At 45.4% G+C, this 26,437-nt stretch overlaps 1 protein-coding gene across 1 annotated transcript in view; it reads right to left on the bottom strand.

The window, feature by feature from the left end:
• The window catches only part of LOC309558417 (uncharacterized protein), a gene marked incomplete at its 5' end in the record, with an annotated part of 112,158 nt that overhangs the window by 68,218 nt on the left and 17,503 nt on the right, over positions 1–26,437 (bottom strand). The window contains 4 exons of the mRNA XM_082261491.1: positions 9,628–9,815; positions 11,822–11,931; positions 14,049–14,176; positions 15,321–15,513. Coding sequence (XP_082117617.1) covers positions 9,628–9,815; positions 11,822–11,931; positions 14,049–14,176; positions 15,321–15,513 — 619 coding nt within the window. The remainder of the gene's footprint in view (positions 1–9,627; positions 9,816–11,821; positions 11,932–14,048; positions 14,177–15,320; positions 15,514–26,437) is intronic.

Here is a 26,437-nt window from a genome sequence, read left to right as displayed (position 1 = left end):
GGTAGGTGCTAGGTAAAAGCATCTATTGCTCCTTCTGCTTATCAGGGGAGCCTGATCTGTTAGTTTGCCTGTCAAATGTTTCCAGGTGTGATTCACTAGGTCTAAGGGAGTGTCCCCACTGTATCCAATAAGGGAGCTTGTTGGACAGTGGAGGAAACCGAGCCAGTGACACATCCGTTTTTGTGGGAGTCTCAGTGGGTGGCCACTCTTGCAGTGCATCCTGGGATTGCTCATAAAAGCCAGGAGGAAATGTGACAGGGCGCCTTTGAATCATGGTCCCAGGAGGAGGCTGACGGCTTGTCTCTCCTCCTGAAGCAAGAGGAAAGTGGTCTTAGGCAGAGATGGCCTTGCGGTTCGCCCGGCAGGCGGTTTGCGGCGAACTTTGCGTGAGAACTTTGACCCATGACACATCCATCAGGTGGAACGGGACAGCCAATTGAGACATTTCAGCACATGGACATACCCCCTACCTCATAAATAGACCTGAGCTGGCTGCCATTTTACATTCTGCTTTTTGTCAGTGTAATGAGAGGTTTGCTGTGTGCAGCAGGGACAAACTGTCAGTGACACAGATCGCTCAGTTATAGGTCCACAAAAGTCCTTTTAAGGACTGGTATTTGGTATAGGTGTACTATATCTATATTGTCTCTTTTGTCAGTGTAATCAGAGGTTTGCTGTGGGGAGCAGGGACAGACTGTCAGTGACACAGATCGCTCTGTTATAGGACCACAAAAGTCCTTTCAAGGACTGGTATTTGGTATATGTGTACTATTCTTTGGTGTGCAGTGCACTATATAGGGGTGTAATACACTTATAATATACTTTCTAATATAGAAAGCATATTCTAGTGGATTTGTATTGTGCACTGTGCAGCATTGTGACTGGTGTAGTGAGGGTTTCTGCAGCGATACTACAACTACAAAGAGTGACAAAAGCACTTTTAAAAAAAGTATTATAACTGGTGTGATAGACCAGTGGCCCTCCTAAACAACAGATTGAAGCGGGGTGTTATCTAACAATATACTTTTGTAACAGTGTATTTTAGTCCTGCAAAAATTTTGCCTCTTTTGCTGCGTTAACTGTGATACACACAGTGCCAAACTCACTGGCCAATTTTTTGTATAACTGGTGTGATAGACCAGTGGCCCCCCAATACCACATATTGAAGCGGGGTGTTATCTAACAGTATACTTTTATAAGTGTATTTGTGTCCTGTAAAAATATTGGCTCTTTTGCTGCGTTAACTGTGCTGCACACAGTGAAAACAGTTATTGGCCAATTTTTTGTATAACTGGTGTGATAAACCAGCGGCCCCCCAATACCACAGATTGAAGCGAGGTGCTATATACCTTCTTACACATATACTGCGCTTCTCTAGAGACTTTGTCGCAGGGTAATTTAAAAAATGACAGGCAGAGGAAGAGGCAGGCCCTTACGTAGGGGTGGTAGAGGTAGGGCAGGAGCAGTAGGCCGGAGCCAAAGTGTGAAGTTTCAGAAGGTGCGTTCGATTACCTCAAAGGATGCACCAGACTTGGTTGAGTGGCTCACTCAGCCTTCCTCTTCTGCACCCTCCTCATCCTCTCTATCTGCACCCTCTTCACTCTCTGCTGTGTGCACCCCCAAAGACACCACCACCAACACCTCCATATACCCTCTGCTTGAGTCACTGGAATTATTTCCTGATCCATCACAAGACATTTGCGATGCGCAGCCATTCTTGGCATCGGATCAGGAAGAGGAGGTAGCAACAGCCGCCACCCAGCAGTCTGACAACAGTACCCAGATCAGCCAAAGGAGGTTGGTCCCCGCTGTTGCTGCCTACCCCGAGTTCTCGAATGTTAGTGGTGGGGAAGGTGACGTCGATGATGACGTGTCTATGGACGTCACGTGGGCGTCCACAAGAGAGGAAGAGGAGGGGAGTTCAGAGGGAGAGATGGACCAGCAGATAGGGAAGAGAAGAAGGCAGAACTTACATTGCACAGGAGGGACAAAGCAGCAGACTGCTAATGTATCAGGAGCGAGCCGTCAACCATGTACAGTCACATCTGGTGCTCCCAGGACGCCAGCACAAGGCTCCACAGTGTGAGCTTTTTTAATGTGTCCACTGCTGACAACAGTGTTGCCATCTGCAGCCTTTGCAGTCAACGCATAAGTCGCGGTAAGCCCAACACTCACCTAGGGACGACCGCCTTAAGAAGGCACCTTGACTCCCATCACCGAGCCCAGTGGGAGCAATGCCGTCAGAACCCACAAAGCCACACTCCAGGCTCTCACCGTCCAGCCTCTTCTCCTTCTCCTCTCTCCTCACAATTGTCCTCCACTCCACCTTCCATCATGCCATCCTCACGTTGTTCTGGAAAAAGGCAGGCTTCCGTGGCCCAAATTTTGGAGCGTAAAAAAATGATGACACCGGATAACCCTCTTGACCAACGGTTGACTGCTGGCTTGTCGGAACTGATAGCCCGCCAACTACTGCCATATCAACTGGTGGACGGGGGGCCTTTCGGAAATTTGTGGCCATTGGAACACCACAATGGAAGGTCCCAGGAAGGAAATATTTCTCGCAGAAGGTATATGGCCATGTTCAGCGGTAAGTGAATGTATCTCTGGCACACAGTGTCGGTGCCAAGATACATCTGACCACAGACACGTGGTCTAGAAAACACGGGCAGGGAAGGTATATAACTTCTACTGCTCACTGGATGAATCTTCTGACGGCTGTCATGCATGTAACCCGTGGCACCCGTGTAGATTTGGTTTTACCGACACCGATTGCATGCAGGCCTGCCTCTTCTTCTCCTCGGCTGACTCCTCCTTTTCCGCTGCTACCGTCTCTTCCGCTGCGCCGCCCAAGATCCCCAGAACCTATTCCACATGCCAGGTGAGACACAGCCATGGCTCGCCTTGCTGACATTCAGCGGCGACACAACCTGCCCATCAGGCGTCTTATTTGTGACTGCCCGACGCAATGGAACTCAACCTTGTATATGCTTGATAGGCTGCTCCAGCAGAAACGTGCAGTTAACGACTACCTGTACGAACTCTGCGGCAGGACAGGTTCTGGGGAGCTTGGGTTTTTTTCACCACTCCAGTGGCTGCTCATGCGTGACGTATGCAGACTTCTGCGGCCATTTGATGAAATCACCAAACTGGTCAGTCATGGCCAGGGCGCCATCAGTGACATCATACCTTATGCCTTCTTTCTGGAGCGTGCATTGCGTCGTGTCATTGCCGTCAAGGAGCAGGAGCAGGAAGATGAGGAAGTCGTAATGTTGGATGAATTCCCAGGGGGTGCTACTCCATCTGAGACAAGTCAGCAACAGGAGTCTGAAGAGGAGTCAGAGGAGGATGGTGCCGGGGCAGATGAAGAGGAGCAAGAAGAGCATGCTTTAAACCTTTCTGGGATCCCTGGTGTTTTCTGTGGATGGGGGGGAGGAGAATGAGGACGACATTATCCTGGATGATGAGCAGGAGCCAGGCCACTACACCACTTCCAGTTTAGTGCAAATGGGGGCCTTCATGCTCCAGTGTTTTAAGGGGGACCCCCATATAAAAAGCATAAAGGGCAGTGGAGGCCCGCCCATAGAGGGCGCAGGGGCGCCGCCCCCCCCCCCCCCCAAACGTAGCAGAAAAAAAAATTAAATAAAAAGAAAAAAAAAAAGTAAAGTTTTCGCCCACTAGGGGCGCCGGATTGTGTGCTGGGTATGGGGGGTTGGGGTTTTTGACCCCACCCTCGCCCGGCAGAGGCGCCAATTGGCGCTCTTCTAGGGGTGTGTCGGGGCGCAGAGCAATGCGCCCCGACACACCCCACTTTACCGCTGTCCGGGCTGTGACTGGTCCAGAGTCCAGCCTGGACCAATCAAAGGAGGACATCGGACCTGGTGACGTGACGCCTGGGGGCGGTGCACCGCCCCGGCATCACGTTCACCTTCAGTTCCCACCCACCGGAGAAGAGGAGACCGAGAGTCGCATCCCGCCGCCAGAAGAAGAAGATCACACCGCACCGCATCCCGCCGCCGGAAGAAGAAGATCACACCGCACCACATCCCGCCGCCGGAAGAAGAAGATCGCACCGCATCCCGCCGCCGGAAGAAGAAGATCACACCGCACCGTATCCCGCTGCCGCCGCCCGGGCCGACACAGAGCAGCACGCCGTCCATGGTCACTGCATTGATTGGAGGCACGCACGCTGAACTCTGCATTGGGGACATGTATACTGGTCACTGCATTGATTGGAGGCACGCATGCTAAACTCTGCATTGGGGACATGTATGCTGGTCATTGCATTAATTGGAGGCACGCACTCTGAACTCTGCATTGGGGACATGTACACTGGTCACTGCATTGATTGGAGGCACGCACGCTGAAGTCTGCATTGGGGACATGTATGCTGGTCACTGCATTGATTGGAGGCACGCACGTTAAACTCTGCATAGGGGACATGTATACTGGTCACTGCATTGATTGGAGGCACGCACGGTGAACTCTGCATTGGGGACATGTATACTGGTCACTGCATTGATTGGAGGCACGCACGCTAAACTCTGCATTGGGGACATGTATGCTGGTCACTGCATTGATTGGAGGCACGCACGCTAAACTCTGCATTGGGGCCATGTATGCTGGTCACTGCATTGATTGGAGGCACGCACGCTAAACTCTGCATTGGGGACATGTATACTGGTCACTGCATTGATTGGAAGCACGCACGCTGAACTCTGCATTGGGGACATGTATGCTGGTCACTGCATTGATTGGAGGCACGCACGCTAAACTCTGCATTGGGGACATGTATGCTGGTCACTGCATTGATTGGAGGCACGCACGCTAAACTCTACATTGGGGACATGTATACTGGTCACTGCATTGGAAGCACGCACGCTGAACTCTGCATTGGGGACATGTACACTGGTCACTGCATTGATTGGAAGCACACACGCTAAACTCTGCATTGGGGACATGTATGCTGGTCACTGCATTGATTGGAGGCACGCACGCTAAACTCTACATTGGGGACATGTATACTGGTCACTGCATTGGAAGCACGCACGCTGAACTCTGCATTGGGGACATGTACACTGGTCACTGCATTGATTGGAAGCACACACGCTGAACTCTGCTTTGGGGACATGTATGCTGGTCACTGCATTGATTGGAGGCACGCACGCTGAACTCTGCATTGGGGACATGTATACTGGTCACTGCATTGATTGGAAGCACGCACGCTGAACTCTGCATTGGGGACATGTATGCTGGTCACTGCATTGATTGGATGCACGCACCCTAAACTCTGCATTGGGGACATGTATACTGGTCACTGCATTGGAGGCACGCATGCTGATCTCTGCATTGGGGACATGTATACTGGTCACTGCATTGGAGGCACGCACGCTAAACTCTGCATTGGGGACATGTTTACTGGTCACTGCATTGATTAGAGGCACGCACGCTGAAGTCTGCATTGGGGACATGTATGCTGGTCACTGCATTGATTGGAGGCACGCACGCTAAACTCTGCATTGGGGACATGTATACTGGTCACTGCATTGATTAGAGGCACGCACGCTGAACTCTGCATTGGGGACATGTATGCTGGTCACTGCATTGATTGGAGGCACGCACGCTAAACTCTGCATTGGGGACATGTATACTGGTCACTGAATTGGAAGCACGCACGCTGATCTCTGCATTGGGGACATGTATACTGGTCACTGCATTGGAAGCACGCACGCTGATCTCTGCATTGGGGACATGTATGCTGGTCACTGCATTGATTGGAGGCACGCACGCTGATCTCTGCATTGGGGACATGTATACTGGTCACTGCATTGGAAGCACGCACGCTGATCTCTGCATTGGGGACATGTATGCTGGTCACTGCATTGATTGGAGGCACGCACGCTGAACTCTGCATTGGGGACATGTATGCTGGTCACTGCATTGATTGGAGGCACGCACGCTAAACTCTGCATTGGGGACATGTATACTGGTCACTGCATTGATTAGAGGCACGCACGCTGAACTCTGCATTGGGGACATGTATGCTGGTCACTGCATTGATTGGAGGCACGCACGCTAAACTCTGCATTGGGGACATGTATACTGGTCACTGCATTGGAAGTACGCACGCTGATCTCTGCATTGGGGACATGTATACTGGTCACTGCATTGATTGGAAGCACGCACGCTAAACTCTGCATTGAGGACATGTATACTGGTCACTGCATTGGAAGCACGCACGCTGATCTCTGCATTGGGGACATGTATACTGGTCACTGCATTGGAAGCACGCACGCTGATCTCTGCATTGGGGACATGTATGCTGGTCACTGCATTGGAAGCACGCATGCTAAACTCTGCATTGTGGATATGTATACTGGTCACTGCATTGGAGGCATGCACGCTAAACTCTGCATTGGGGACATGTATGCTGGTCACTGCATTGATTGGAGGCACGCATGCTAAACTCTGCATTGGGGACATGTGTGCTGGTCACTGCATTGATTGGAGGCACGCACGCTGAACTCTGCATTGGGGACATGTATACTGGTCACTGCATTGGAGGCACGCACGCTAAACTCTGCATTGGGGACATGTATACTGGTCACTGCATTGGAGGCAGGCACGCTAAACTCTGCATTGGAGACATGTATACTGGTCACTGCATTGGAAGCACGCAGGCTGATCTCTGCATTGGGGACATGTATGCTGGTCACTGCATTGAAAGGGGGCATGTATACTGGTCAATACATTGAAGGGGGCATGTACTGTGGGGTTTGTGCTAGGGGGCCTGTACTCTGGGATTAGTGCTAGGGGGCCTGTACTGTGGGGTTTGTGCTTGAGGGGTTGGTGCTGGGGGGGTCTGTACTGTGGGGTTTGTGCCACTCTCAGTCAGTGTATCCCATAATAGGGTGTCTCTCACAGTATATCCCATATTAGGGCCCCTGCTCCCTATTATGGGATATACTAGTACTGATGGACCCCTTAATATGTGATATATTGGGAGAATTTGTTCACGCAAGCAAAATACAGGGGACAAAATGGGTGGAGTCTATAAGGGGTGGGGCTTCTGATAAATGGGAGGGGTCAACATGGAAGGGCGGGGTCTTGCGCCCCCCATCTTAAAACTTCACCAGCCGCCACTGATAAAGGGCAAGGACCAGTACTGGGTGGCAACGTACTTAGACCCACGGAACAAACAAAAAATGGCGGAAATGTCACCACCATCACAGAGGGCGGTCAGAATGCAGCACTTCCAGGCCTTGCTTCGAGAAATGCTGCATTCTGCTTTTCCGTGCGCTGGCGGAGGAATTTCCACTCACAGAGAGACAGTTGCGGGTAGCAATCCAACAGCGCCTGCAATAAGAGGGCGTTTTGAAGATGTGTTGGTCACTTCAGATCTGAGATCATTCTTTTAGCCGAACCATCGACAGCGGTACTCTGGATCCAACATCAGGGAACGCCTAGACCGACAGGTGTCCGACTACATCGGGTTAACGGCCGATGTGGACGCTCTGAGGAGTGATGAACCCCTGGACTACTGGGTGGGCAGGCCACTGGGCGACACTTACTTCTGTATCCTGTGAATGCCTAATGTACCTTCAGTCACAGAATACAATGTTCTTTGCTGTCAGGTAAACCCATGTGGGCTAATTTTTGGGGCCTGGAATGGGCAACACTTACTTCTGTTACCTGTGAATTCCTAATGTACCTTCAGCCACAGTAGGTAAAGCCCAAGTAGGCTCACACTTAACCCTTTGATCGCCCCTGGTGTTCACCTCTTCCCTGCCAGTGTCATTAGTACAGTGACAGTGCATATTTTTAGCACTGATTACTGTAGTAATATCACTGGTCCCCCCCCCAAAAATGGCAGATCACCGCCAATACTAGTAAAAAAAACAAAAAAAAAAAACAATAAAAATGACAGAAATCTTTCTCCTAGTTTGTAGACGTAATAACTTTTGCGCAAACTAATTAAATACGCTTATTGGGATTTTTTTTACTAAAAATATGTAGCAGAATACAAATTGGCCTAAAATGATGAAAACATTTTTTTTTTTATTAGGAATGTTTTATAGCAGAAAGTGAAAAATATTGTTTTTTTTTTTTCCAGAATTTGTTGCTCTTTTTTTTGTTTATAGCGCAAAAAGTAAAAATCGCACAGGTGATCAAATACCACCAAAAGAAAGCTCTGTTTGTGGGGAAAAAAAGGTCATTAATCTTTATAAGGTACAGCGCCGCAAGACTGCGCAATTGTCTGTTAAACTAAGGCAGTGCCGAATTGCAAAAAATGGCCTGGTCACTAAGGGGGGAAATCTTCAGGCCCAGAACTGGTTGAAGGAGCCATGTCCAAATTTGATGGCCGAAAAGAGTCTGCATCTAATCAGATGTATATGGTGTTTGGTTATTTTGATAGCTAGTTAACCGCTTGTCGACCGCCGCACGACTATTTACGTCGGCAGTCAGCCCCTCACAGGCAAAGCGACGTCGCTAGCCTGTGAGGGTCTAGGGAGCGATCGCGCCGCCGGAGGCGCGCTCCCGCGCGGTCACAGACCCCCCCGCGCGTGTGCCCAGCGGACCCAATGTCCGCCGGTCACTCGCGATCGTCCCTTAGAGCAGGAGAAAGGCAGGCGGCTGATGTAAACAAGCCGCCTGTCATTCCCCCCTGTGTATGAATAGTGATCATACGGTTCTATTATGTAGGAACGTTGATCACTGTTCCTACACCTCAAGCCACAGCCAATCACAGTTAGAAGCACGCCCCTAGGGACACACTTAACCCCTCACTCTCGAATAAAGTTAACCCCTTCCCTGCCAGTGTCATTTTATAGTAACAGTGCATATGTATAGCACTGATTACTGTAGTAATGTCACTGGTCCCCCCAAAAGTGGCAAAAATGTCAGTCAAGGGTCCGATCTGTGCGCCGCAATGTCGCAGTCCCGCAAAAAAAAAATCGCAGATCGCCGCCATTACGCGTTAAAAAAAAAACAACAAAAATGACAAAAATCTTTCCCTTAGTTAGTAAAAGCAATAACTTTTGCGCAAACCAATCAAAATACGCTTTTTGCGATTTTTTTTTACCAAACATATGTAGCATAAAACAAATTGGCCTAAAATGTTAAAAAATTTAGATTTTTACTTTTTTTTGGGGGGGGGGGGGAATTTCATATAAAAAAAATGTGAAAAATATTGTTAATTTTGCAAAATTTACGCTCTTTTTTTGTTTATAGCGCATGATCAAAAAATCGCCCAGGTGATCAAATACCAACAAAAGAAAGCTCTGTTTGTGGGAAAAAAAAGGACGTCAAATTTGTTTATGTACAGCATCGCACGACCGCGCAATTGTCCGTTAAAATCACGCAGTGCCGAATCGCAAAATAGGCCCTGGTCAGGAAGGGGGTAAAATCTTCCGGGGCTTAAGTGGTTAAGGTTGGCTTTCTTTATTAATAAATACACAGAATCTCCAATTTAGTGCTGACACTTGTAAGAAAACAAAGCCATGAGATTTTCTTGTACACATAAATTGTACCCATGCCATACACATAGTAAAAGGTTAGGCTAATTTCAACAAAATGCCCATCACCTGTAAATCAATTTGTCTCTGCCCCTCCTTGGATATAACTCACCCTTCTGTAGTCTCAGTGCGCACTCCAAATACTGGTCCTCAGTAATGTCCTCTCCATTATATTCCAGCTTCAAAGTGAAATCCCTCACCGCCCAGATGAAGATGGGGAAGTGTCTGGAGAACTCGCCCTCCTCGTCGTCGTTGTTTGTAGACTTTACTTTAATAAAATGGGCCAGTTCACCCACAAACCTGTTGGAATGAAGCAATTCTAAAAGTTATATTTTTCTAGTAGAATTTGCTCCTGTATTTATAGTTTTAAATTCTTCCTTTGCTCCATGGTTTGAGGTACTGGTTTCCGGTGCTCAATGTGAGATTTACAGTCACTCGCAGGGATTGTTTTCAGCGGGAACATAGGGGAACGCAGTTCCGGCACCTCCAGCACTGATTGTATGTAATAGTAAGGGGTGTGGGGTGTGCTGGAGGATCTATTGAAGCCGGCTGCTGGCAGGATCTACTGTCACTGGTTCAAAGGAAAAAACACTTCTTATGGACATTGTTTATGGACATTCTGTAATGGATTAATGCAATTAGTTCACCTCTACCTTGTGCTCTAACATTAACCCTTGCTTTACTGTCACTGGTAGGGATCTGTTTTTGTCTGAGGATCAATTATTGCTGGTGGTCGATCTATTGTTGCTGGAGGGTATAATGTTGCTGGCAGGGATCTACTGTTGAGGGAGAAGTCAATTTTGTTGGCTGCTAGAGGGCCCATTGATGCTGGTTGCTGCTGGGGGGAGTGGATCTTTTATTGCTGGGTATGGTATTTTGTTGTGGGTGGTCCATTGTTGCTGTGCAGGAGATCTATTCTTGTGTGGGGGATCTATTGTTGCTGGGATGGGGTCTATTGTTATGTGGAGTCTATTGTTGCTGAGCTGGGTCTATTGTTGCTGCAGGGGGTCTATTGTTGTTGGGGTGAAGTCCATTGTTTCTAGAGGGGTCTATTGTTGTGTGGGGGATATATTGTTGTGTGGGGGGCCTATTGTTGTGTGGGGTATCTATTGTGTCTGGCTGCAGGAGATCTATTTTACTGGTGTTCTTGTTATCGTTACCACATTTCATACAAAATATTAAGCACCACAAAATGATACTTTGTTCTGGATCTCTAAAAGGGGCGGTACTGGGAGGTGGGTAGGGTGTGGAACCAAGGGATGGTGATCAGAGGTGAGTAGGGACACCTGCACCTATTCTCTGAGAAATAACACCCCTGCTCTCTAGTAAAACATGCAAAGATTCCACATACATTTTGCTACACAACTTTACATTTGCATATCAAGCTCAATTGAATTAAATACATTTTGTTATATTTCTGCTTTTGTTGGATTTTTCCTCAGTCTGCTTTAGTGTTTGCTTCTGCCTACTGTTGGTGGGTGACAATAGAGCAGACATATACAATAGATCTAAACTATGCTTATTTATGTCTCTCTGACCAACCCGCTAGGAGGTTGGTTTATTGCCAGTGGTTCATTCTGGGGAAGGATATACATATTGGGGGGGGGGGGGGGGCTTCCAGGTCTTTGTCCTTCCAGGCTTTGCCTGAGGAGGAGATTGTGGTGGAGGTTTTTGCCTCTGAATCCTGCTACCTGAATAAGGTTGTTGTTCAGAAGGGTACTGAGCCTAGGGTCTGAAAGGCTTACACTGTCTTGCTGGACAGCTGGAGGGTACCAGGAGGAGTGAATTTTTGTGCCTTGATGGAGCACTAGTAGAAGGAACCTTGTTGCTGTAGGGTGTTCTGGAGAGCTAGGTACAAGCTGCTGGTGGACACCGCAGGAAGTCTGGTTGCTCATCTGTAAAGCTATTTGTGCTACCTGAAGTTGCTCAAACGCCCCAAGAAACAATCTTGGTCTAAAGTTTTTTAAGTTTTGTATTGACTATTACGAGTGCAGATGCCTAAAGTTTCATTTTATGCAGCTTTTTAGATATCCTGTGCCCTATGCCTCTCTCTTAGAGTTCATGTCTCTGCAATAAACTCTTTAAAGTTTCTAAAGTGTCTGGTACCCAACTTCTTCCACCCCAAAAAAGTCGAGAATTCCAGCCTGAGGTTTGAGATGGTGGCCCACCGAGCCACCTAGGGTTCCTACTCATTTGCCCAGGGCTAAGGGAGTGCTACAATAATTTCCATCTAAGACTTAGCACATTGATATTGACTAAGGACTTTTCCATAATGAAGTGATATGACAATATATATATAAGAATACCGGAGTTTTTCTATGGCATCCTGGTCAATGGTCTTTTGGCTGTTGTAGATCAAAGCACTGCTCAACAAGACAGATAGACAGAAAATCTTCATGTCGTTTCCCTTGTCTCCCTGTAAAATAGGATTTGGCTATTTTATTACAGTCTTTCAGACTTGTTAATTGCACAAGTGCCAACAACAGTTGTCTCCAGTTTTTAAAGTATCGGCCTATCTAAAATAGATATTTCAGTTATTAGTTAAGGCTGGAGAGTTATTGTACCTTACTGTAGCTATTATGAGATGTTCCTACTATCCAGTACAAACTTGTATTCATTTCATATTCTGGAAAAACTAAAAGGAGTTTCTGGAACACACAAAGGTGGACAGAATCACTCTTTGGGGGCAAGAGCACACAAGAGTGGACAGTAGTGATCGACCGATATAATTTTTTTACCGTCGATACTGATATTTTGGTCATCGGATATCGGTATTGGTTGATATTTTCGAAAATTATATATTTTTTTTAATGTCTACAGGTACTGTGGTGGAGGGATCTGGGGGTCTAAAAGACCCCAAACCCCTCCTCTGCACTTAAAAGCATTTAAAACGGCAAGTTTGGCTGTTTTGAATGCTGTAAGTTTTTGAATTCAGTGCCGCCAGCACCTGGAAGTGATGTCATGTCCGGGTACTCGGCGGCGCCGAATTCAAAGAAATGGAGACTCGGTCAGACGTCGGCGGTGCAGATGGAGACCCGGTCAGACAGCGGCGGTGAAGGTAAGATGCCCGGATCTCCCGGTGGGACAGGAGACCGGGGTGAGCTGTGGAAGGAGGCGGGAGGGGGGGACATTCCCTCCCGCTCCTTGGAATGACAGCCAAGCCGCTTCTCAGCCGCATCCGTTGTCATTTAGACAGCCGACCGTCGGCTATGGATGCCGGTACCGGGGTGATGCCTCTAGCTGCAGGCATCACCCCAGTACAAGCACTTTCCTGAAATATCGGCAATATCGGTAAATCAAAAGGCCGATTCCGATATATTGGGGAAAGTGCATATCGGCCCTCAATATATCGGCTTTGCCGATAATAGGTCGATCCCTAGTGGACAGGAACACTTCTTAAAAGCAGGAACACACAAAAGTGGGAAGGAACACACAAAGGTGGAAACTAACACTTCATGGGGGCAGAAACACACAAAGGTGGGCAAGAACACTCCTTGAGGATTGGAACACATAAAGGTGGTCAGGAGCAATCCCTGGGGACAGGAACACACAAAGGTGGACACAGGAACATTCTTCGAAGGCAGGAACATACAAAGGTGGAAATTAACACTTCATGGGGGCAGGGACACACAATGCTGGAGAATATCACGTCTTTGGGGCAAGAACACACAAAGGTGGAAAGGAACACTCCATGGGGTCAGGAACACACAAAGGTTGACAAGAACACTCCTTGGGAGTGGAACACACAAAGGTGGATTGAAACATTCCATGGGGGTGGGAACACACAAAGGTGGACAGGAGTACTCTATGGGGGCAGGAACACACAAAGGTGGATGGTAACAATTCATTGGGGAAAGAACACACAAAGGTGAAAATGAACCCTTCATAGAAACAGGGACACACAAAGGTGTACAGGGACACTAATTGGGGGCAGGAATAAACAAAGGTAAAAATGAACACTTAATGGGGGCAGGAACACACAATGGTGGACAGGACCACTCCTTGGGGGGTAGAAACACCCAAAGATGGACAAGAACACTCCTTGAGTGATGGAACTCACAAAAGATGATTGGAAACACCCGAACTTCCCAAGTGAACAGAGCCAGCAGTTATGGTGGAAAATCTTACTAATGTCCCACCTAAGAAATGTACAAGGCAATGGGGAAGACTTTGTTCACCGGGCTCCACCTGTTACTAAAACATTACCTTTCAGGTGGACTCTATAATAAAAAAGTCACAATTTAAAAAAAATGTAGAACAGAACGGAACATTCCCACAACCGCAAACTAGTTAGCCAAGAAAAGCTGGTCAATAAGGGAACCAAGTAGAGCGTTCCCTGATGTAAGTGGATAAGCATTTTGACACAAATGAAAGGTATTTTTCTATGCTTATTAAAATTATTCAATGAAGATCTTCTTCTGCTATATCTAGATTGTTTTTTTTTTTTTTTAAATAAAATGGATGGAGAACTTTATGAGGCAGAGATTTATTTTAAGTATCATTAGATGTCAAAAATCATTGGTTAATACACACCTTTACTACATCACCTAGACCTTCTGTGTCCAGCAGGAGTAGCGTGTGGTTGCTTTTTGTGGGATGGGGGACGTTCCACATCCAGATACCTTTTGTCTTTGCTTCCACTGTGGGGCCCAGTTCAAAGCCTACAGCGACCAGATATACAAAACATACAAAGGGACCCAGTTCAAAGCCTACAGCGACCAGATATACAAAACATACAAAGGAACTTAAAAGAGTAAAAGCAATAAAATGACTGAATGTTCCATGAAGACTTTCAGATGTTTCAGATGTAGACTTTCATGAAATTCCATGAAGACTTTCAGAAAATTTCAGATGTGAAAGTCATCAAGAGCCTTCACGATAAAAGAGGGGGGTAACCAGCGCTATGGATCAGAAACTCCAGAAGCCTTAAAATTATCACTATGTTGACCGCTCCCGTAGACGTCCAATGACGAAACGTACGTAGGGCGGAACCTATACGTCAACGTCACTTCCGGTCCGCAGCTCGCCGAGTGTGGAACGCGGAAGCTTCTCCGGCGCTGTCTGCACTAATCTGATACGATCTGCTACATCTGCACCGCAAGCGTGAATCACTACTAACTTTTTTGTAAATTCCAAACTACTTGCCACATTAAGAGACTGTTTTTTGCACTCAGATGAGGATCCATCGGTCTGCAAAGATAGATTGGGGACAGGTCTGAGAGCGCTTTTTTTACCTACCCTATACAGCCAGTGAGTATTATCTAGCTGCAGGGTAAGTGCGACCTCTTGTGGTCAATTTGGAATATTACACAAAAAGGAACTCACCAGTATCCTCACGGCATTTCTTTATCGTGACTGTTATTCTCATTCCCTCATTAGGGCTTATTTTAATATTTATTACACCACATTTATTATCCATACCATACCTTGCTCGTTTTACCATCTGTTTTTATATGTGGGTCAGTTCTCAAAAATCTTAAAACCTTATTACAGCAATTTTGCACATATTTTCTTTCTGCCTTTATGTATACACTATTTTATATGTGCCCCTTTTTACTGAGAGTGGGCCAGTTTTTACAGCTCACTTCTTATCACAGGAACTAATTGCATTTTTTCCTGCACCTATTTATTTCTCAGCACTAAGCACTTCTTTCCTCAAACCACTATCTACACACACTGAACATACTTTTTAGGTAGCGCCGTTTTCAACTTTTTATCCCACATCTATCAAGAGCCTTCACGGTTCCCTCAGTACAGGTTTTATTACTTAGAGACCACCCCCCTGAGCCTGATCTGTTATCTCACCTCTATGGACTCCGGCCAGTTTGTTCATCAGGTAGGACTTTCCTGTACGGTACATTCCAACAATTGCCACCACCACCACCGGCTCCTCTATCTTGGACAGGATGTTTACAGCTTTAGGATTGACATGGAGTGTCCCATCTTCATGGTTCTCAATGAGACATATTGGAGCTTCCATTCTGATGGCCTTCCTTATCTAGATACACAAAGGAACTTGTCTAAAGGGGACAACAGGCATATTTAATACATGTATTTATCGACACAAGGCACGCCAAATGTTCATCATAGAAGTAAGCTGGATAATAAATAGATGACGCAAGAAGTGCAAATCACTATGGAGTTTAAAAGCCAATTTAAAAAAAAAATGTTTAGATGTGATGAAATAATTTTTTATGTGGACTTGACAGGCAATGTAGTTTTTTTTCGGTTTCACGTTTCTTCATGGCTGTGGAATAGACATGTGTTATTGATCTGGACGTGTATTCTGTCCATTGATTTTATCATATTATCTATGAATGTTTATTTCATCCAGGATTTTAAGTTTTTTTTTTATTTTTTATTGCAGAATGAATTATTCCACAATAATTTATAAAACGTGACTGTGTTTAAATCAGGGGTGGGAAACCTACGTCCCGGGGGCCGTATGCGGCCCTCAAAGTCATTTGGTCTGGCCCCCCATGCAGCTGAGTCTGTGTCTCTCAGCTGATCTGTCAGAATGGAGCCAATGCTTCCTATATAGTTCCGGCTCCGTTCTGACAGTCTGAGTGAGTCACAGGCGGAGTGATATCAAATGCACTCCGTCTATGACCAATACAGGAAACATCCCCTCTTCCTCCAGCATGGCGCCACTGCTAGCCAGCATTTCCCGCCAGCAGCACACACAGCAGTACAAGCCAGAACCAGTAGTACCAGCCAGAGCCAGCAGTACTCACAGCAGTATAAGCCAGAACCAGCAGTACCCACAGCAGTACCAGCCAGAACCAGCAGTACCCACAGCAGTACCAGCCAGAGTCAGCAGTGCCTACAGCACAGTACCAGCCAGCAGTACCAGCCAGCAGTACCCACAGCACATTACCAGCCAGCAGTACCAGCCTGAGCCAGCAGTACCCAAGGCAGTACCTACAGCACAGTACCAGCCTGAATCAGCAATACCCACAGCAGTACCAGCCTGAGCCAGCAGTACCAGCCAACAGTACCCACAGCACAGTACAAGCCAGCAGTACCAGCCTGAGCCAGCAGTACCCACAGCTGTACCCACCAGCAGTACCAGCCAGCTATACCCACCAGCATTACCCGCCAGTAGTTCTTTTCAAAACTTACCACCACAAAGTCGACTGCGCTCCAGACTGACTGACACAAACCTGGAAAACCAGTTGCGAGTAGAAACATCATCAATACCAGCTAACATCACACACCTCACCAAAGAGAATCAGTTGCAGCCATCACATTAGGGGTGAGTTAATTACATTTTTGACCAAATATAACAGGCACATTTTTAAGTTGATAATTTTGTACGGCCCCCGAATGATTTTATAAATACCCAAATGGCCCTTGGCAGAAAACAGGTTCCCCACCCCTGGTTTAAATGAACCCGCGAGCTGACATACAATGTATCGTTCCTGCAGTAGATATTTTTCAAGTTTAAGAATTTTTAAGAAGCTATCAATCATGCAACACGAGTAAATTAATAACAAATGATGATTTTTTTTTCTGCATCTGAAAACTGTGGAAAACGGTGTCATTGAGACGTTTAGAGCAACAATGTATCTTCTAAGGGCACGTGATTGTAACAAAAATCATTTTTTTTACAAAAACAAACAGTTTAGACCCATCCAAGGCTGACCTTTATTTATTATTCTGATATCTCCTCATTATTTTACACAGATACTGCAATGGATGAATGAGGTATAATAACAGATTGGAGCATTGGTTGCTGGGAATAAAGAGTAGCAATCCAATGATTGGCATCAAAAAGAAACTTCAAATCTTCAAAGAGGATAGGATGTGAAAATGCAATATAGTGTTATGTAAAGTATTGTTACATTTTAGTGTTATGTACAGTATTGTTACATTTTTAGACTTACTACTTTTACTGTATTGATTTTTTTTTCACAGAAAGAAATAAAAATACTGTGAAAAAAATAAAATAATATGTTAATAAATATATATAAAAACTTCAGTGACAGTCATGAATATTGATCAATTATGAAAATAAAAATATAAGAAACAGAGAATTAAGGTAAATTAAAAAAATAAAAAATAAAAAATATTCTACATACAACACCCCCCCCCCTAAAAAAAAAAAAAAAAAAAAAACATCCAGCCCCCCCTCAAAAAAAAAAAAAACACTGTAAATAAATAGAAAAAAAAATAGTTTTAAGCACAAATTCAGCCTAAGAAGGATAGGAAATTGAGAGTTTTATTTTTTGCAGCAAAATACATTTTTCAGAAAATGATCATCCATAGTATACTAAAGAAAAATAATCTGTTCATTTTGCAATAGAAATGTTAACTGACCTTACTAAAACATTAGTACAGGGGTCTTCAAACTGCAGCCTGCAGGCCAAATCCATATCCCTGCAACATTTTGTCAAGTTCTCTGATGTAAGGAGAGACTCTAATGTGAGCGGGATGCTTATTTAAGTTGGATTTGAGGGAGACTTTAAAGCGGGATCCTGATATAAGGGGGGCTCTGATGGGGTCCTGATATAAGGGGGATGCTGATGTAAGGTGGACTTTCCTTCTGACTCTGATAGAAGAAGGATCTGAAAGGCTCCTGATGTAAGGGGGGGCTCTGATGGGACCCTGATATAAGTGGGGATTCTGATGAGGACACTGATGTAAGGGGTCTCTGATGGGACCCTAATGTAAAGGGGGATTCTGATGTAAGGGGAATGCTGATATAAGGTGGACATTTATGGTGACTGTGATAGAAGGAGGCTCTGATGGGACTCTGATGTAAGGGGGGCTCTGTTGGGACCCTGATGTAAGGGGGCTCTGATAGGACCCTTATGTAAGGGGGCTCTGATAGGACCCTTATGTAAGGGGATTATGATGGGGACACTGTTGTAAAGTAGACTTTGATGGGGACCGTAATATAAGGAGGCTCTTATGGGACCCTGATAAGAGGAAGCTCTGATTGGACCCGGATGTAAGAGGGGATTCTGATGGGGACCCTGATGTAAGGGGGCTCTGATAGGATCCTGTTATAGGGGAGCTCTGACGGGACCCTGATATAAGTGGGCTCTGATAGGACCCTTATGTAAGGGGATTATGATGGGGACACTGTTGTAAAGTAGACTTTGATGGGGATCCTGATATAAGAAGGCTCTTATGGGACCCTGATATAAGGAAGCTCTGATTGGACCGGGATAGGGATGATCGAACGGTTCAGCCGAATTTAGAACTTTTTGCTGAAAAAGTTCGGAATTCGGCAACCAGAACCGACCAAAATGCAATGGGACAGGAAATGGGCTTTAAAAGCACGTGATTGGACCAGAACCATCAGTAAAAGCCAATTGAGGGGGCAGGAGAATGCTAGGAATGTGATTGGAGTGACTAGGGGGTCCAGAGGCCAATCATTAGTGAATACGCCCCCCAGTATATAACATAGCCCCGCCAAATCTCTACCATTTTAATACAGGCGCTGTGGAAGAGAGTGGAAGCAGTTCTGTTACTTTTGCTTCAAAGTGTCATTTAGCAATTATTAGTGTGAGGAAAGGGATATCTAGTGTAGTTAGGGTACTATTTTCCACTTTAGTTAGCTTCAAAAATATAGTTTCTGTAGGGAAAGTGTTAAGTGTAAGGGGACCGTAGTGTAGTGTAGGGTTAACTGACTCTGACTGCTATGGCAGGGTGACCAAACCCTTCCATGTCAGGGTGACCGCTATAGAGAAAAGATTGTTTCTCTTAGGTCACTTACAGAACTGTAATATGGCTTCTCGCCTGTCAGCCTGCTTTTTGCTGCAGGCATTTATAGGGCATTTTTGAGGACATGTTTGGAGTCAGGCATGACATCTGAACTTGTGTAAAGGGGTATATATACACACACTTGTATGTATATATACACATACAGATATATAGGTGTGAAAATAGCAGAACACTATACTTGCGCTAATGAAATAATTCACACCATTATGCCTCGCTCCTATAACACCTATATATGTGTATAATACATAGAAGTGTGTGTGTATATATACCCCTATACACAAGTTCAGATGTATGTTGTGTATAGGGGTATATATACACACACACTTATATGTATTTATACACATACACACATATAGGTGTTATAGGAGCGGAGCCATATGGATGTGAATTATTTCATTAGCGCAAGTATAGTGTTCTGCTACTTTTACACCTATATATTTGCATGTGTATATATACATATAAGTGTGTGTGTATATATACCTCTACACAGAAGTTCTGATGTTATGCCTGCCTCCAATAACCCCCAAAAAATGCCCAAAAAAAACGCTTGCTTCAAAACCGGCAAGGTGTGAAAAGAGCGAAGCCATATTACAGTTCTGTAAGTGCACTAATACAAACAAACTTTTTTTTCTGGTTCTGGACATGCTACAGAGCTGAAACTTCACATGTACACTTTTTAGACCCCCCCAGACACTAAATCCAAAGAATTTTTTTTTTTTTTTTTTTTTTTTTTTAATTTTTCCAATAATTGGCTCTCTATCAAAAATGACAATTTTTAGGAACTTTTTTTTGTGTGATTAATAGTCCCTGGGGCATGACCCAGAACCCTAGGCACTTTTTAGGGGCATTTATTGGGTTTTAGGGCTTCAAAATGGAGTTTTTTGATTACCAAAGTTCGGGTCCCATTGATTTCAATGGGGTTCTGAAATCCGGGTCGAACTTTTGGGAGGTTCGGGTGTTCTGGTTGAACCAAACTTTTCAAAAGTTCGATCATCCCTAGACCCGGATGTAAGAGGGGATTCTGATGGGGACCCTGATGTAAGGGGGCTCTGATAGGACCCTGTTATAGGGGAGCTCTGATGGGACCCTGATATAAGGGGGCTCTGATGAAAGCCTGATGTGAGGTGGACTTTGATGGGGACTTTTATATAAGGAGGCTCTGATGGGACCCTGATGAAAGGGGGGCTCTGATGAGACCCTGATGTAAGGGGGGCTCTAATGAGACCCTGATGTAAGGGGGGATCTCATTGGGACAGTGAAATTGAAAAAGAGCATCAATTTATTTTAGGTACAGCGTTGCACGACCGCGCAATTGTCCGTTAAAGTAACGCAGTGCCGAATCACATAATATAGCCTGGTCATTAAGGGGGGGGAAATCCTTCCGGTCCAGAAGTGGTTAAAGTGCATGGAATAATGACCCTAACCTGTAACCTGTCCCTAACATTTTGCATAGCCCTAACAACGCTCACCATAATCCTAACCTAACGTTTTTGGCCCTAATAAAACCAATCTTCTTTTTTTCACCCTTTGATTCATTTGTAAAATGTACAATGTGATCCTCGTACTGGTTGGAGTTTGGAGACCCCCCCCCCCCCCCGCTTTAGTACATTAACCCCATTACAGAGAGGCCAGCTTATCAACATCAAACAATGAAAAACTTTCCCTGAACGTGCCAAGAGAAAAGAAAAGTAGCAATCAATAGAATAATCAATATAACTGGGTGCCAAAATGGATTAGACATCTGAGCTGGTTAATCAGTTGCTAAGTAGGTGAGTCAAGCAGAATGCATTCCAATAACAGGCTCTGATTAGGAAAATGGGTTTGGAGCACATACAGTATATATGGGGCAAGTTTTACTTGCAGCAAAACCACACAACAGGGGACAGCAAAGGAAACCATAGTGTAAATAAAGACTCCTTCTATGGTCTGTCTTTTAGAAAGCATTGCAAACAGTGCCGGGATAAGGTCATCCAGCGCCCAGGGCAAAGATACCAAACTGCCCCCCTCCCTCATGATATGCAAGCTTAGGGGACTCTTCACCCAGCAGTTACTCACTTGTCAAAAACACTACTACAGCTGTAAGCCTTGTAACAAAAGAAAGGCGCCCCCATCCCTACAGTAATCCATTGTGCCCAGGGCAGCTGCCCCCTCCTGCCACCCCTCGTCCTGGGCCCTGATTGCAAATGATAAATACCTGAAAGGATCTTAGTTTGCAGCAGATAAAACCGTCACCTAGAACTGTGTAAGATTTTACCGTCAGTCAGCTCTTCGTCTACAGAGAGGAAATGGAAGGTAGAGAGAGATGAGAGCAGCTGCTCTATGAGAAGTTATGATGAACAGTCAGTTTCCTCCACCCTGCAATCTGTGATAGGTTTATTTCCTTAGTCTCATTTTTTCTCATTATTCTCATTTTTTTTTTTTTTGACTAAGGGCTCATGTACACTGCTACTTGTAAACGGGCGTTTAGGAGCAGTTTGACGGTTTTTTTTCAGAAGCCCCTGAACCCTCCTCTATGTTATCTTATCTGTCCATGTACACTGAGTCATTTACAGGTCATTTACAGTCATTTAGAGGCAGTTGAGTTTAGTGTCGTTTTTTGGAAAGCAATGGATGTTCAGAACATGTGTTTACTTGCGTCTCAAATGCCAAACTCGGCTAAACACGGCTAAACACGGCTACCCACGTTCAGCGCTTGCGTTTTTACTATTTAACCACTTTACCACCAGAGGATTTTGCTGTCTTACGTCTGGGCCACTTTTTGCGATTCGGCGATGTGCAAATTTAACTGACGATTGCCCGGTCGTGCGACGCTGTACCCAAACGAAATTTACATCCTTTTTTTCCCACAAACAGAGCTTTCTTTTGGTGGTATTTGATCACCTATGCGATTTTTACTTTTTGCGCTATAAACAAAAAAAGAGCGTTTATTTTGAAAAAATAACAATATTTTTAACATTTTTTTATATGAAATTCCCCCCCAAAAAATGTAAAAATCTAAATTTTTTTACATTTTTGGCCAATTTGTTTTCTGCTACCTATGTTTGGTAAAAAAAATCACAATAAGCGTATTTTGATTGGTTTGCGCAAAAGTTATTGCGTTTACTAACTAAGGGAAAGATTTCTGTCATTTTTGGTGGGTTTTATTTAATGCGTAATGGCGGCGATCTGCGATTTTTTTTGCGGGACTGCGACATTGCGGCGGACAGATCGGACCCTTGACTGACATTTTTGACACTTTTGGGGGTACCAGTAACATTACTTCAGTAATCAGTGCTATACATATGCACTGTTACTGTAAAAATGACACTGGCAGGAAAGGGGTTAATTTTATTGGAGAGGGAGGGGTTAATGTATGCCTGGGGCTTACTAACGTGTGGGGGGGGAGGTGATTGAGTGACTCAAGGACAGATCGGATGTTCAGCTATGCTGAACACTGCGATCTGTCCCTGCCTGTCACTTAGGAGATCCGCCCGCTCTGTTTACACAAGCGGGCGGATCTCCAAACTCGATTCCCCGATGATCGGGGAAGAGCAGCGGTCCCCTGGCCCGACTCCCGCTGTGACTGAAAACAGCGGGAGCGAGCCTCCAGCGGCGCGCGCGCGCCGCCCACAGGGGGCGGAGTCCAGCGACGTAGGTCTACGCCGCTGGACGATAACGAGCCACATTGCGAGCAGTGGTAAAGCGGTTAAAAGGGGAAGGATTTTTTTACTTCTAAAAACGGATCTGAGCGCAAACGCTGCTAAACGCGGCATGCAAACGCGACACAACGGACGTTTTAAACGTCGTTTACATAGCTGTTAAGTTCCAGCATCCAAAGAAGGTTTGCAAACGTCCAATGTACATGTAGCGTAAGTGCCGGTTCACACTTATGCGATGCGGGAAGGCTGCGAATTCGCAGCCTGTTCCCGCATCGCAAACGCACCCTTGGCAGTTGGGGGTGTCAATGAAATGTTAACGACACCCCCAGTTTGATCGCATATCGCAGTGCGATCTTTACAGTTCGCACAGGATGGATCGCACAAGTGTGAACCACTGTGCGATCCGATCCTGATGCGGCTAAAAAAAAGGGTCATGTGCGACTTTGCTGCGGGTGCAGTGCGAATTTAGCCATACAAATTGTATGGCTGAATTCGCACCGCACAGGCGATCGCATGTAATGAAGGAGCAGTGCGCTCCGATATTACATGCGATCGCCGCAGCCGCACTAGTGTGAACCGGCACTAAGAGCCCATTCACACTAATACGACTTGTCAGGCGACTTGTCAGCCTGACAAGTCGTGGCCCATTGTAGTCCGTCGCGGCCCCATTGTGTGGTACAGAAACCGTTCTAATAGGAGCGACACAAGTCGCTCCGACTTAGAAAAAGGTTCCTGTACTACTTCGGGGCGACCTGGAGCGACTTGCATAGACATTCATTCTGTGAAGTCCGTGCAAGTCGCCCCGAAGCCGTGCCGCGTTGGCGTGAACCGGCATTGAATGTTTTATTTTTGAAATAAAATAAATAAATAAAACATTACTCACACAGTTTGGCACAACAGGCAATGTAGCTAGTATGACACTAATGTGTGAATTCAACTAACCAAATCCAACATATACAAAGATAATAATAGTTCAGATGGTGTCAAGCGTGTGTGGCGGCAACCAGGTGAGAGGAGTACAAAGACAAGTGTGTCTTGCCTACAGTCAGGCATGGTGGTGGGAGAGTCATGGTCTGGGGCTGCATGAGTGCTGCCGGCACTGGGGAGCTACAGTTCATTGAGGGAACCATGAATGCCAACATGTACTGTGACATACTGAAGCAGAGCATGATCCCCTCCCTTCAGAGACTTGGACGCAGGGCAGTATTCCAGCATGATAACAACCCCAAACACCTCCAAGATGACCACTGCCTTGCTAAAGAAGCTGAGGGTAAAGGTGATGGACTGGCCAAGCATGTCTCCAGACCTAAACCCTATTGAGCATCTGTGGGGCATCCTCAAATGGAAGGTGGAGCAGCGCAAGGTCTCTAACATCCACCAGCTCCATGATGTCATTATGTAAGAGTAGAAGAGGACTCCAGTGGCAACCTGTGAAGCTCTGGTGAACTCCATGTCCAAGAGGGTTAAGGCAGTGCTGGAAAATAATGGTGGCCACACAAAATATTGACACTTTGGGCCCAATTTGGACATTTTAACTTAGGGTTGTACTCACTTTTGTTGCCAGTGGTTTAGACATTAATGGTTGTGTGTTGAGTTATTTTGAGGGGACAGCAAATTTACACTGTTATACAAGCTGTACACTCACTACTTTACATTGTAGCAAAGTGTCATTTCTTCAGTGTTGTCACATGAAAAGATAGAATGAAATATTTATAAAAATGTGAAGGGTGTACTCACTTTTGTGAGATACTGTATATTAATAGCGGATTCAAAGCTCCAGTGTTGCCATATAGAGAAGGAGAGGAAAGAACACTCTCATGGTGCAGTAAATCAAATCATTTATTAAAAAAAGAAGGTTGTATTGCACTTACATCAAAGAAGACAGGGATCAGCATGTATTGTATAGGAATTGCCAGGTTGGCGCTCCACCTGTGTTCCAGCTGACCGGAAATGACGTATCTCAAATACAGTTTTCACAATTTTTATGTATTTTCTATAATTTAAATGAAGGTTTATTTATTTGTCTTTTCACTATTGTTTATTCACTATGATGATATGTATTTTCTGATGTAAGAGCGTGGTTTCTTTGTTTTTTCCACGGCATAGGTGATTTTTACACCACGCAGCTCTTTCTTGTAGTCTACAGTATTTGTTTTTTGGTTATTGATTTGCACAGGTTAGAACCTATTAGGTTCATATATTTTCTTTTACTGTCAAATCTTGGGTAAGAACCTCCTTCCCTCAGCCAGGGCATTAAAAATGGATCGTGGATGGGTACTCCAGCATGACAATGACCTAAAACACACGGCCAAGGCAACAAAGGAGTGGCTCAAGAAGAAGCACATTAAGGTCCCTGAGTGGTTAAGTCAGTCTCCGGATCTAAATCCTATAGAAAATATGTGGAGGGAGTTGAAAGTTCGAGTTACTAAACGTCAGCCTCAAAATCTTAATGACTTGGAGAGGATCTGCAAAGAGGAGTGAGACAAAATCCCTCCTGAGATGTGTGCAAACCTGGCGGTCACAAAGCTTGCGGCTTTAATGCATTGTCGGCTCCCTGCAATACAGGTAAAAAAAAATGAAAAAAATAGCATTGGGTCCCCCCCAGTCCATACCAGACCCCCTCATTGGGGTTCCCCCTAAAATCAGCATGGGGTTCCCCCTAAAATCCATACCAGACCCTTATCTGAGCACACAGCCTGGGTGGCCAGGATAGGGGGTGGGGGCGAGCGATTGCCCCCACCCCCTCCTGAACCATACCAGGCCACATGCCCTCAACATGGGGGGAGTGGGTGCTCTGCCCCCCCACCCCAAAGCACCTTGCCCCATGTTGATGAGGACAGGGGTCCCTTCCCGACAACCGTGGGCTGTGATTGTGGGGGTCTGCCGGGGGGAGGCTAATGAGAATCTGGAAGCCCCCTTTAACAAGGGGACCCCCAGATCCCGCCCCCCCTGCCATATGTGAATCGTACCCCTACCCATTCACAAAAAAAGTGTACAGAAAAATGAAGGCAAAAAGACAGTTTTGGAAAAGTCCTTTATTAAAAAATAAAAAAATAGTGTCCTCCAATGATCAGTCGCCCGTCCGCCTGAAAAATAGCAAAAGAAAAAAAAAAAAAAAAAGAAGAAGAAGCTCCTGCTTCTCCGGATGCTTCCTGTGTTCTGAGTTACTTTAAATTTTGACAGCTCTTTTATAGTGACATGACGCCACAAGCCACCCCACAATGCACTGCTCAGGTGCAGTGAATAAATTACCAATGCCGTTTTTTTCAGCAATACTGACATAAACTGATATAAACTGAAGTGCCTGCATATATATATATATATATATATATATATATATATATATATATATATATATATATATATATATATATATACACACATATATATAAACTTTGTGGTATACACTGTACACTGCACTATCTGATCTCAATAAACTGTAAAAAGCAGAATCCCTCTCACTGCCAGCAGTGTATTTATTAACTATAAAATTAAACTTAAAAATCCCCCACTGGCCAAGGGAATGGACCCCCCAAAACCCCCCAATTAGCA

Source organism: Pelophylax lessonae (genome assembly GCF_965119305.1).
Source record: "Pelophylax lessonae genome assembly, chromosome: 6".
Classification (NCBI taxonomy): domain Eukaryota; kingdom Metazoa; phylum Chordata; class Amphibia; order Anura; family Ranidae; genus Pelophylax; species Pelophylax lessonae.
This window is presented reverse-complemented; position numbering and strand designations above follow the sequence as displayed.